This window comes from Symphalangus syndactylus, chromosome 18 (assembly GCF_028878055.3).
Source record: "Symphalangus syndactylus isolate Jambi chromosome 18, NHGRI_mSymSyn1-v2.1_pri, whole genome shotgun sequence".
Classification (NCBI taxonomy): Eukaryota; Metazoa; Chordata; class Mammalia; order Primates; family Hylobatidae; genus Symphalangus; species Symphalangus syndactylus.
Window position 1 is genome coordinate 96,844,939 of NC_072440.2, and position 12,849 is coordinate 96,857,787.

At 37.9% G+C, this 12,849-nt stretch overlaps 1 protein-coding gene across 1 annotated transcript in view; it reads left to right on the top strand.

Annotated features, from left to right (window-relative positions):
• The window catches only part of NBAS (NBAS subunit of NRZ tethering complex), a 387,713-nt gene that overhangs the window by 58,068 nt on the left and 316,796 nt on the right, over positions 1-12,849 (top strand). The window contains exon 11 of the mRNA XM_055254044.2: positions 1,016-1,084. Coding sequence (XP_055110019.2) covers positions 1,016-1,084 — 69 coding nt within the window. The remainder of the gene's footprint in view (positions 1-1,015; positions 1,085-12,849) is intronic.

Below are 12,849 nucleotides of genomic sequence, written 5' to 3' on the forward strand. Positions count from 1 at the left end.
TTTTTCAATTTGCTTTTGCTCACCACCACACCTTGTGGCAGGTCACAATGGGGTGAGTGGGGACATAGGTTTTAGCAGGAGCAATGGAGATGACACACTGGGATTTGGTGATGTCTTTCTTTTTGCTTACAGTTATTGTAAAGTTTGGGTTATTCTCTATGTTAGCCTAAGCGGAGAGCGTGGTTTTTGTGTAGATTTATCTCCCTTTCTTGTTCTTGATTTTTTTGGAAGAAGTATTTGGAGATGTGTATCAAGGCCATCCCTAATGTTTTCAACTCAGAAGTTCTAGCTATTGTGAATATTGTTGTTTTGAACATTCATGTACAAACATTTGTTTGAATGCTTGTTTTCAATTCTTCTATGTATAGATCTCAGATGGAATTGCTGGGTCATATGTTAGTTTTATGTTTAAGTTTTTGAGGAACCACAAACTTCTTCCACGGTGGCTGTATGGTTTTATGTTCCCATCAATAGTGTATGAGGGTTCCAGATTCCCTACATCCTCAACAGTGTTCTTTTCCATTAAAAAAATATAGTTTCTAAGTCTAAAGACAAAAATTGTCATGTGTTATATTAAATTATTTTATACACTGATTTCTAAAGATAAAGTCTTTTTTGGTGTTTTTCAAGCATAGAATCAATTGTTAATAGATGAAATTTCTTTTGGAAGTTATAGCGTTTTCTATACTGATGTTAGGATAAAATGACAACCTTGGGCAGCCTTACTTGAGAAGAGCTTGCGGTGGATTCTGATTTGCATAAACTTTACTGGTTATATATTTAAAAAAGCATTTGATCATGGATGTAATTTGTAAGATTGTACCACTTGGTGGATTTTTTTTTTTCCAAACAAAAGCAGAATCTCACCAAGATCCTTGACACCTTATTGGTGATTTTCTTTAATCATTTAAAAAAATACTAGATTTGCTATAGTTTTCGTTTCATTATAAAAGGACATTTTACAATGATAAGTCATTTCAGTAATCTTTCTTCATATGATGCATTTATTTCGCAGGTACCGAAGACACTGGGATTATTAAGGATGTTAAGCGTCAAGTTTTACAGTCGCCAGGGACAAGAACAGGTAATGCAAATTGGCTTAACTATGGTGGGCTTCTCAAACATTTTTACCCGGAAATACCTTTAAGGTCAAAGCTGAATGAACTTTGAATTTTTTGTATCTTCATCTGAGTGTATTCATATACACTATGTGTCTGTATGCATTAGTAAGAATTCATAGAGCTGTCGCTGAAGATTTTTATATTTTACTGTGTATCAACCTTATCCTAAAAGAAAAATAATTATAGAGAATATACCCAGCCCTCTTGGGGGTCTGGGAATATAGCTCAAGGAATTCTCCTAGAAACATTATATATATATATATCTTTGAATTTCATATTTTATCTTTATAAATCTTGTGAATTTTGTATTATTGTTCATAATATATCACTTTTTGGCTTAATATTAAAAAAAAAATTCTTCCCCAAATCTGAGGTTACTGATGCTCCAAGAAGAAATGTGCCTGTTGACCCTGGGTTTTAAGTACCATTGTTTTACTGTCTTGTTACTTAGCAGGAAAAGCGTGGATCCATGGCAAGGATATTAGACAGTTTCATCCAGATGAATATCAGTGATACTTAGGAACTGCCTCTGCGAGGTGGTAACATTTGTTTCTCTGTTTGACTTTCACAAGAGTCTTGACCTACACTGGAGAATCAAATCATACTCTTGTCTTGTGGGGGAATCAAATCATACTTTTGTCTTCTGGGGGAATCAAATCATACTCCTGTCTTGGGGGAAAATCAAATAACCTAATCTTTTTCACTGCTTCAGTTTCTTTTCCTGTAGAACCTGCTGATATGAAAAGTCAGGCCTCTGTATCTGCAGATTCTATATCCCTCAAATGCTGTATTTCCAATCCACGGTTGGTTGAATCAGAGGATGTGGAACCTGTGGATATGGGGGGCTTGACTGTACTGTACTTTTTTTCATTATTTTAGAGAGTACTCCTTGTACTTATTAAAAAAAAAGTTAATCATAAAACAGCCTTAGGCAGGTTCTTCAGGCGTTGCAGGGGAAGGCATTCTTACCATGGGAGATGACAGCTCCATGAGTGTTACCATCCCTAAAGACCCTCCAGTGGGGCAAGATGTGGAGGTAGAAGACGGTGATATTGATGATCCTCACCCTGTGTTGGCCTAGGCTGATGTTTGTATTTGTGTCTTAGTTTTTAACAAAAATGTTTAAAAAGTAAAAGCATAAAATAAAATGCAAAAGTTTATAGTACAAGAATGTAAAGAAAGAAAAATTTTTTATATAGATGTTTGTACAGTGTGTTTGTGTTTTAAGCTAATGTTATCACAGAAGTCAAAAAAGTAAAAAAATACGAAGTTTATAAAGTAAAATGTTAGTTAAGAAGCTAATTTATTATTGAAGAAAGTTTAAAAGATGAATGTAGTAGAGCCTAAGTGTACAGTGTTTCTAAAGTCTACAGTAATGTTCAGTAATGTCCTGTCCTATTCCCATTCACTCGCCACTCACTCACACACTGGCACACTCACCCAAAGCAACTTCTAGTTCTGCAAGCTCCATTCATGGTAAATGCCCTATACAGGTGTTCCATTTGTTATCTTTTATACCATTTACTATACCTTTTCTGTGTTTAGATAACGCAAATACTTACCATTGTGCTCCAGTTGCCCACAGTATTCAGTAGAGTAGCATGCTGAGCAGGTTCGTGGCCTAGAAGCAATAGGCTATACCACCCAGCCTAGGTGCATAGTAGGCTATCCCGTCTAGATTTGTGTAACTGCACTCTATGTGTGATGTTTTCACAGTGACAAAATCACCTAATGATGCATTTTGCAGAACATCTCCCTGTTGTTAAGTGATACATGACCGTACTATAATTTTAGAGCTGAAAGAGCTCATAGGGCTTATCTAATGATTTCTTATTATGAACACTTTGACAAGTATTTTCACAGGATCTCACAGGAAGTTTGCATTACCTACACTGGCATTATGATGCCTACTTTTTATTGGTGAAGAGATTAAGGCCTCAAGAGAAATGTGTGCCTAAACTCACTTATCCAGAGAGTGTCAGAGATGTGTTTGGTCTTCTGTTGGTTTGTGATCCAGTGCTTGTTTTCACCACTTCTAGTTGGTTATTGTCTTAAACCTTTAGTTGGTAATTTGGAAGAAACAGAAACTAAGATGTGTTTCAAAATAGCTGAGATGATAAATTACTTAATATCTTGGAAAGAATTATCTGTTTTACTACTCAAGTTTGGCAGCAATTATGTTTCTCTTAAAATGTGTTCCTCAGCCTGCCATGGTGGCTTACGCCTGTTATCCCAGTTCTTTGGGAGGCTGAGGTGGGAGGATCACTTAAGCCTGGGAGGTCGAGGCTGCAGTGAGCCATGATTGTGCCACTACACTCCAACTTGGGGGACAGAGTGAGACCCTGGCTCAAAAAAAAAAAAAAAGTTCCTCTTAACTACTAATATCTTTACAAAATGGGCCTACTTTCCTGTATAACCATATTATTAATATTTAGTTCATTTAAAAAATTTACTTATGAAACTAACAACACTGAGATTGTATAGTATTAGAGGTAATATATGTAAAATAGCTAAGACACTGATTGTCATATTGCAGATACTCAGCAAATAATAATGGTGTAATGGTGACTGCTGTTATCTCTGTTAATTTCTTTATATCCTGAATTATAGAATTAATAATTAGTAGTCCCCAGGTTCTTTTTGAATTGTGGTTTATTATTACCCAAAACTTACATGGCTTTAAAAAATAACTTCTCATTGTCTGACATGTAATATCTTTTTTTTTTTTTTTTTTTTTTTTTTTTGAGATGGAGTCTTGCTCTGTTGCCCAGGCTGGAGTGCAGAGGTATGATCTCAGCTCACTGCAAGCTCCACCTCCCAGGTTCACATCATTCTCCTGCCTCAGCCTCCTGAGTAGCTGGGACTATAGGCACCTGCCACCATGCCCGGCTAATTTTTTGTATTTTTAGTAGAGATGAGGTTTCACCATGTTAGCCAGGATGGTCTGGGTCGCCTGACCTCATGATCTGCCGGCCTTGGCCTCCCAAAGTGCTGGGATTACAGGCGTGAGCCACCACACCTCGCCAGTGTTATCTTTTAAAAGAGTATATTAAAAATAAGAATAATTTATATTCTTTTATAAATGATATTGGCTTGGATTTTTTTTTCTTTTTTTCTTCCTTTCTTTTTTTTTTTTTTTTCTTTGAGACAGTCTTGCTCTGTCGCCCAGGCTGGAGTGCAGTGGCGTGATCTAGGCTCACTGCAAGCTCCGCCTCCCAGGTTCATGCCATTCTCCTGCCTCAGCCTCCCGAGTAGCTGGGACTACAGGTGCCCGCCACTACGCCTGGCTGATTTTTTGTATTTTTTTAGTAGAGACAGGGTTTCACTGTGTTAGCCAGGATGGTCTTGACCTCCTGACCTCATGATCCACCCGCCTTGGTCTCCCAAAGTGCTGGGATTACAGGCGTGAGCTACTGCACCTGGCCTTTTTTTTTATTTTTCAGAAGCCTTTTTTTCTTTCCTTCATGCATTTACAGTGTTTTTGTCACAGGTTGTTAATTAGGCTTTTGAGGCTGACTTTGTTTGATTTGAAGGGTAGATTTCTAATTGTGTGTGTGTGTGTGTGTGTGTGTGTGTGTGTGTGTCAGACTTCTAAAATATAATGGTCTAGAATATCTAGTAAACTTCTTGAGGCTGGGGATTTATGTTTGTTTTGTTCATTGCTGACTTCCTATAGTGTAAAACAATGCCTGGCACCTAATATTTATTATTGAATATATAATATTCAATAAATACTTGTGGAATGTTGGAGGAGCAGCACTTATAAATTTGCCTTTTATTGATCTGAGTATTTTTTCTTTAAGAATATGTAGTACTTCAGAATGTTTCGAATGTATGCACTAGAAAACTACTTTCTTTTTAATACAGTTTGTATATTTGAAAGTTACAGGAAATGGTAAATCACCCATTTTTAATTCTGTTAAATTAGATGACAGGTGATTAATTTCAGTACAAAGGTCTGATGTTTAACATTCTTAAAAACCCTGTCTTGGAAAGGACAGTTAGTTAGGAAGTTTTATTGCAATGTTTGAGAGAAAGTACAACTCATTCTCCAAATATTGCTGCCAGTAGTAGAAAGATTTAATAGTATTTTTAATGAAGAAAGAACAAATAGATATTGGAGCTAGTGGAATAGAGTGGATTGCAGCAGATACTAGTGATACTCTTTCCTATCAAGTTGTATTTCATGACAATTTCTTTGTGTTCATATTTTAACAATTTATGCAGTTTTCCTTAATAAAGATCACTATGCCTTCCCAATCAAAATGTTTTAAAATAGTCTCGTTTTACTTTTTAAATTTTTACTTTTTTAAAAAATTTAACTTTTATTGTAAGTTCAGGGGTACATGTGCAGGTTTGTTATATAGGTAAACTGTGTCATGAGGGTTTGTTGTACAGATTATTTCGTCACCTAAATATTAGACCTAGTCCCATCAGTTATTTTTCCTCATCCTCTCCCTCCTCCCACCCTCCACATGCTCATAGACCTCAGTATGTGTTGTTCCCCTCTATGTGTCCATGTGTTCTTATCATTTAGCTCCTACTTATAAGTAAGAACATGTGGTATTTGGTTGTTCCTACATTAGTTGCTGCATTAGTTTTCTAAGGGTAATAGCCTCCAGCTCCATCCATGTTGCTGCAAAGGACATAATGTTGTTCCTTTTTAGGGCTGCATAGTATTCCATGTATGTAACACATTTTCTTTATCCAGTCTATCACTGATGGGCATTTAGGTTTATTCCATGTCTTTGCTATTGTAAATAGTGCTGCAGTGAACATACGTGTGCATGTGTCTTTATGACAGAACGATTTATATTCCCCAGTGTATTAGTCCATTCTCACACTGCTATAAGAACTACCTGCGGCTGGACACAGTGTCTCACGCCTGTAATCCCAGCACTTGGGAGGCTGAGGCAGGCAGATCACTTGAGGTCAGGAGTTTGAGACCAGCCCGGCTAACATGGTGAAACCCCATTTTTACTAAAAATACAAAAATTAGCTGGGTATGGTGGCGCACACTTATCATTTCAGCTACTTGGGAGGCTGAGGTGGGAGGATTGTTTGAACCCAGGAGGTAGAGGTTACAGTGAGCCAAGAATCACGCCACTGCATTCCAGCCTGGGCGAAGGAGCAAGACTGTCTCAAAAAAAAAAAAAAAAAAGCAACTCCCTGAGACTGGTAATTTATGAAGAAAAGAAGTTTAATTGACTCACAGTTCTGCAGACTTAACAGGAAGCATGACTGGGAGGCCTCTGGAAACTTACAATCATGGCGGAAGGTGAAGAGGAAGGAAACACATCTTTACCATGGTGGAGCAGGAGAGAGAGAGAGAGAGAGAGCACAAATGGGGAAGTGCCACATGCTTTTAAACCATCAGATCTTGTGAGAACTCACTATCAGGAGAACAGCAAGGGAAAATCCGCCCCCATGGTTCAGTCACCTCCCATCAGGCCCCTCCAATATGACATGAGATTTGGTTGGGGACGCAGATCCAAACCGTATCACCCAGTAATGGGATTACTGGTTCAAATGGTATTTCTGTTTTTAGGTCTTTGAGGAATTGCCATACTGTTTTCCACACGATTGAACTAATTTACGCTCCCACTAAAAAGGAACGCAGTGTGTAAGCGTTCCTTTTTCTCCACAACTTCGCCAGCATCTGTTATTTTTTGAATAGTCCCATTTTAAATGTTTGTATGCCAGACACTGTGTGTATGTATAAATATTTTTATTATTGGGACAAATATATATATTTTAATTATCTGTTAAACCTCACAACCCAAAAGGTATAGTATTATCCAAATTTTATAGATTAGAATCAGATTAGAAAAATTAAGTGAGGTTTTATAGCAAGTGGAACTCTAGCATCTGTGGTAGTTTGATACTATATTGCTGCCATGTTCTTTCATGGGCCCTCCAGAGAGGAAAGTTGAAATAACTTAGTGGAGAATGGGTGAGCTACTTCCCATTTCTGTATACCCCCACATGAACTTTATACACTGATTTACTGATTTACTGATTACCCATTTTGCAGGCAGATTAGTTACAGAGAATCAGTGGAGGAAAGGTATAGTATATTGAGGGGAAAAAGTTGTAAAATTTTAGCTCCTTTAGTAATTTGTTAGATAAGCTTTTAAAAACATATCTTTTGATAGAGTTGTTTCTCAGTTATTATAGATGACGTAGAAGTATACTATAGTAAAATACAAGGAAATATTTTACTAATTTTTCATCATTAAAAGTAATTTTAATACCTACTCATAGGTGTTACTACGAGCAAATTAAATGTGTGTTCTGTGACTTTAGGATGCTATAAACATCAATATATTCCATACTTCTTAATGTATAAAATATGAGTATTTTCAGATTTTCAATACCTTTCAGATCCCAAGAAGTCCTAAGCTGGCATCTGTAGCCCAGTTCTCCTCTGCACTTCAGATTTGTATACCCTGCTGCTTACTTGACAGCTTCAGTAGGATAGCCTTCAGGCATTTTAAATCAAACATTTCCAAAACAAAACTCTGATAGCTTCTCATTTTTCTTCCCTAACCATTTCTACCTTAGACTTGATTGCCTCAGTAATCCATCCTTTTGCCAAAGGGAGATACCTGAAAATTATTGCTGATACCACCCAGTTCTTCATCCCCCCATCTAATCTAATCTAACAGCTTTGCTACCAGTATCATCTTCAGAGTGTACTTAGAATCTTTCTACTTCTTTTTTCTTCTGTGGCTATCACCATCGTATAATTTTTCATCTCTCCTACATTAGCAGATACTTAATCAGTTTGCCTAGCAACCTTAGTGACTTAAAAAATGTAAATCAGATAAGCTCACTTTCTTGCTTGAAGAAAGCCTTCAGTGGCTTTCTGTTGAACTAAGAATGATGACAGAATAAAATGCTTAACATTATCCAAAAAGACATTACATAAGCTGGCCCATGACTGTCTCTGCAGACTGATCTCATGCCACTGGCTCATTCTCTTTTAGTTATGTTGGCCTTATCTCAGCTCATCAAGGGTGCCATGTTCTTTTCTTTGTAGATTCCATTTTTTTTCTATTGGGAATGGTTTTACCTTATTTGTCCTCATTAATTTAATTTCTTCTCATCTTTGGGCATCAGCTCTATTTTTCATATCCTCAGACTCCTCTTATAGTCATTCAATTTAAATACAGTTCCTATTGTTATTCTCTCTTAGAGTTCTCTGTATTTTTCTTCCATAGTAGTAATCAAAGTTTGTAATGTAGATTTATTTGTTAGTTTTTTTGTATACCTAATCTATATTTTCGTGGCTCCATGAAGTTAGGTTCACATCTATTTTACCTAGAAAAGTGCCTGGAATAGAATAGATGTATTAGATGATAACTTCCTTTGCAGCAAGAAATTAAATCAGATTCCTGCTAGCTTCTTTTTGCACCTTCTTCCTTCCTCCCTCTCTCCCTCCTTCTTTTCTTCCTTTCTTCCCTCCCTCTTTCCTTGCTTCCCCTTCTCCCTCCCTCTCTCCCATGCCTTCTTCCTTCTTAAGCTTTTTATTGTGAAATATAATACAGATATAGGAAATTGCATCAAACGAATGTGTGGTTTAATAACCATTTTGGGGACAGCTTTATTGAAATATTCACATGTGGTACGGTTTACTTATTTAAAATATACAATTCAGAGTTTTTTAGTATATTTACAGAACTGTGCAATGATTTCAAGAATCAGTTTTAAACATCTTACGGCACTGGAAAAGAACCCCTGCATCCCTTAACTATCACCTGCAGCACTCCATCTCCCCAAGTCGTAAGCAACCCCTAATCTTTTAGTTTGTATAAATTTGCCTATTGTGGACATTCTGTATGAATAGAATTATAAAATATGTGGTCCATTGTGACTGGCTTTTTTCGCTTAGCATGATGCTTTCAAGGTTCACCCATGTTGTTGCATGTATCAGTATTTCATTTATTTTTATTGCTGAATAATAGCCCATTGTGTGTGTGTGTGTGTGTGTGTGTATCTGTGTATGTATGTATGTGTGCATATATATATACACACACACAGAGTGCTTTCTTTATCCGTTCATCAGTTGGACATTTGGGTTGTTTCTACTTTTTGGCTATTATAAATAATGCTGCTGTGAACATTTGTGTGCAAGTTCTTTTGTGGAAATATCATTGAATTTTTCTTGGAGTGGAATTGCTGAATCTTATGATAAGTATGTTTAGTCATTTGAGGAGTTGTCAGACAGTTTTCCAAGGTGGCGGCACCATTTTCTGTTCCTAATGTCAGAGTATGGTGTTTCTATTGTCTCCACATCCTTGCCAACACTTGTTATTATCTTTTATTCTAGTAATCCTGGTAGGTGTGAAGTGGTTCTTCTTTGAAGTTGAAAAGGTACATAACCTTATAACCATTATCTAGGGCAGAAACAGGACTCTGCCAGCTACCTTCTGTGGACCCTGTCACAAACACAGTTCCCGCCCATCCTCCACAAGCAGCCATTATCCTGGCTTAGGTTTGTTTATTTATACTTTTATCATGCAATTTTTCATCTCTAACAATATGGCTTTTTTAAAAAAAACTATGTGTTTTAAGTTTCTTTTTCTCTATCTGCTGGTCCCTCCTCCATATCATCTTTTTTTCTCTTAAAAATTATTTGTTGAAGAAACTGTTTTTTCATTTTACTCATTGCATCTTTATAGTGGTGTTTCCTTTATTCTTTTGTCCTTTTGTGTCCATGTATTCTTATAAATTAGTAGTTGGATTTAAAGATCATGCAGATTTTTTATTTGCTTTTTTAGGCAGAAGACTGTATAGACGATAGTGTCTTTTATCAAGAGGATCATATCTGTTTTTGATGACATTAGTATGGGATTTACCCTGTACAAGTGGGTGCAGGCCGGTTAGTTTTGAGAGCTTATAGAGCGCCGATTGCTCCAGGATCTCTTGTTACTCTCCCCCTATTGGAGTGTGCATAACTTCCCCCAGTTTCCATTTACGTGAACAGTACTTATCAAGTGCCTGGTCAGCATTTTGGCAAGAGACTACTCACCATTTTCTGTGCAGTGCATTGAGGAAATTGCCTCTTGTGAATGCCAAGAGATGTTCCTTGCGTGTTAGGAGAGTTATTGTATTGCTGCCACAGAGTCTTGTCAGGTCATGTGGAGCATGCCACATGAGTGTCTGAGCTTTGGCTGCCTCCTCAGCAAAATGAAAAAAGAGTGGTAAAAATGCAGAGTTAAAGTGGAAGATTACAAGAGGAGGTGCACATCAGAGATACCTGGGAGTTTTTTCAAAGAACATATGCCTATGTTTTTCCAGCCTAGATTTCTATTTATCCTAAGTGCTGGGAGTGGAGCAGATGTCCATGTGATTCTGATACCCTCCTTTTTTGGGAACATCACTCTTTATTGTCTTATTTCAGCTCTTGTATTCCAGCATTTATATAATGTGGATGGAGTGTCTATACTCAGGGAGCATATAAAGTGGTTAGTGAGACTAGATAAAGTACTAGTTAGAAGTTAGAAGAATTAAATATCAATATATTCCCCTAATATAAAAGATCTTACTAAGGTGCAAGTGAAGAGTGCCAAATGAATGAGACATGTTGTTGGAATTTACAATTAAGATGTGTTATTATGGATTCAGGTAGAATCCAATCTTCATACTAACTTCTATATTTAGAAAGTTGAGTTATATGATAAATGCATTAAATGACTTTACATACATTCTAATTTTATCCTTGGGGCAACCTTATAATGTGTAGATGTTGTTATTTTTATTTCAAAAAGAGAGAAAGTCTCTGTTACTTATGATAGTTAACTAATGTGCCTATGGTCACATAACTACTAGTGGCAGAGCCAAGTTGAATGTTCTTGACCAAAATTTCAGCTATTGAAATGATGATTAAAATAAAAATGACATTCATAGCTGAGGAATGTGAAAGAAATTTAAGACTTACTTTAACCAAAGTGAAAATTGTGGCTGGGTGTGGTGGCTCATGCCTGTAATCCCAGCATTTTGGGAGGCCGAGGTGGGCAGTTCACCTGAGGTCAGGAGTTGAACCAGCTTGGCCAACATGGTGAAACCCCATCTCTACTAAAAATACAAAAATTAGCCCAGCGTGGTGGCAGGTGCCTGTAATCCCAGCTACGTGGGAGGCTGAGGCAGGAGAATCCTTGAACCCTCGAGGCAGAGGTTGCAGTGAGCTGAGATTGCACCACTGTACTCTGGCGTGGGAGACAGAGTGACTCTGTCTCCAAAAAAAAAAAAAAAGGCGAGAAAATTGCAGCTACATATAAATTTTATTGCTCTTACAACTACTTAATTCAAATAAATAAGAGAACAAGATTATTATTTACTTGTGCTGAGAAATCTTAATACAGTATGAAGAATTATGGTTTAAATGTTTGAGGTTTACTTTTTTTTTTTTTTGAGCCAGAGTCTTGCTGTGTTGCCCAGGCTGAAGGGCAACGGTGCGATCTCGGTTCATGGCAACCTCTGCCTCCCAGGTTCAAGCCATTCTCCCACCTTAGCCTTCCAAGTAGCTGGGATTATAGGCACTTGCCATCATGCCTGGCTAATTTTTGTATTTTTGTAGAGACGGGGTTTTACCATGTTGACCAGGCTGGTCTTGAACTCTTGACCTCGGGTAATCCACCCGCCTTGGCCTCCCATAGTACTGGGATTACAGGCATGAGCCAATGAGCCTGGCCGAGGTTTACTTTTATTGTGATTTATAGTTGCTTTTATCCTCCCATTTCCAAGGCACAAACTCTGGTATTCTCTCCCTTGCCCACTGTATTAGTCAGTTTTCACACTGCTATAAAGAACTACCTGAGACTGGGTAATTTATAAAGAAAGGAAGTTTAATTGACTCACAGTTCCACATGGCTGGGGAGGTCTCAAGAAATTTACAATCATGGCGGAAGATGAAGGGGAAACAAAGCAGGTCTTAAAGGCAGTAGGAAGGAGATAGAACGAGGGCAGAACTGCCACACACTTTTAAACCGTCAGATCTCATGAGAACTCACTAGCACGACAACAGCATGGGGAAAATCTGTCCCCATGATCCAGTCATCTCCCACTAGGTCCGTCCCCTGACACATGGGGATTACAGTAATTCAAAATGAGATTTGGGTGGGGATACAGAGCCAAACCATATTACTCACCAACAGACACTCAGACTCCCACATACCACAGACTCTGTTCATAGAATTTAGCGTGGATTTTCTAACTGTGGCTTGAGATTTTGGTCCACGGTTACTGTTGGGATAATGAATTATTCCCTGGGCCAGAACCCCCTTGCATGTTATATAGGAATTCAGAAATGTTTCTACAGACCGGGTGCAGTGGCTTATACCTGTAATCTCAGCACTTTGGGAGGCCGAGGCAGGCAGATCACTTGAGGTCAGGAGTTTGAGACCAGCATGGGGAACATGACGAACCGCCCCCCCGCACCCTCTACAAAAAATACAAAAGTTAGCCAGGCATGGTGGTGCATGCCTGTAGTCCTGGCTACTCAGGAGGCTGAAGTGGGAGGATCACTTGAGCCTGGGAGGCAGAGGTTGCATTGAGCCGAGATCATGCCAGTGCACTCCAGCCTGGGTGACAGAGCCAGATCCTGTCTCATTAATAAATAAATAAATAAATAAAGGTTTCTACAAATAAAGAGCAGAGTTTTATTTCAGAAGGAAAACACTGTATTTCCAACATAACCTAAGTGTCTTGAGAATCTTGAGTGGCC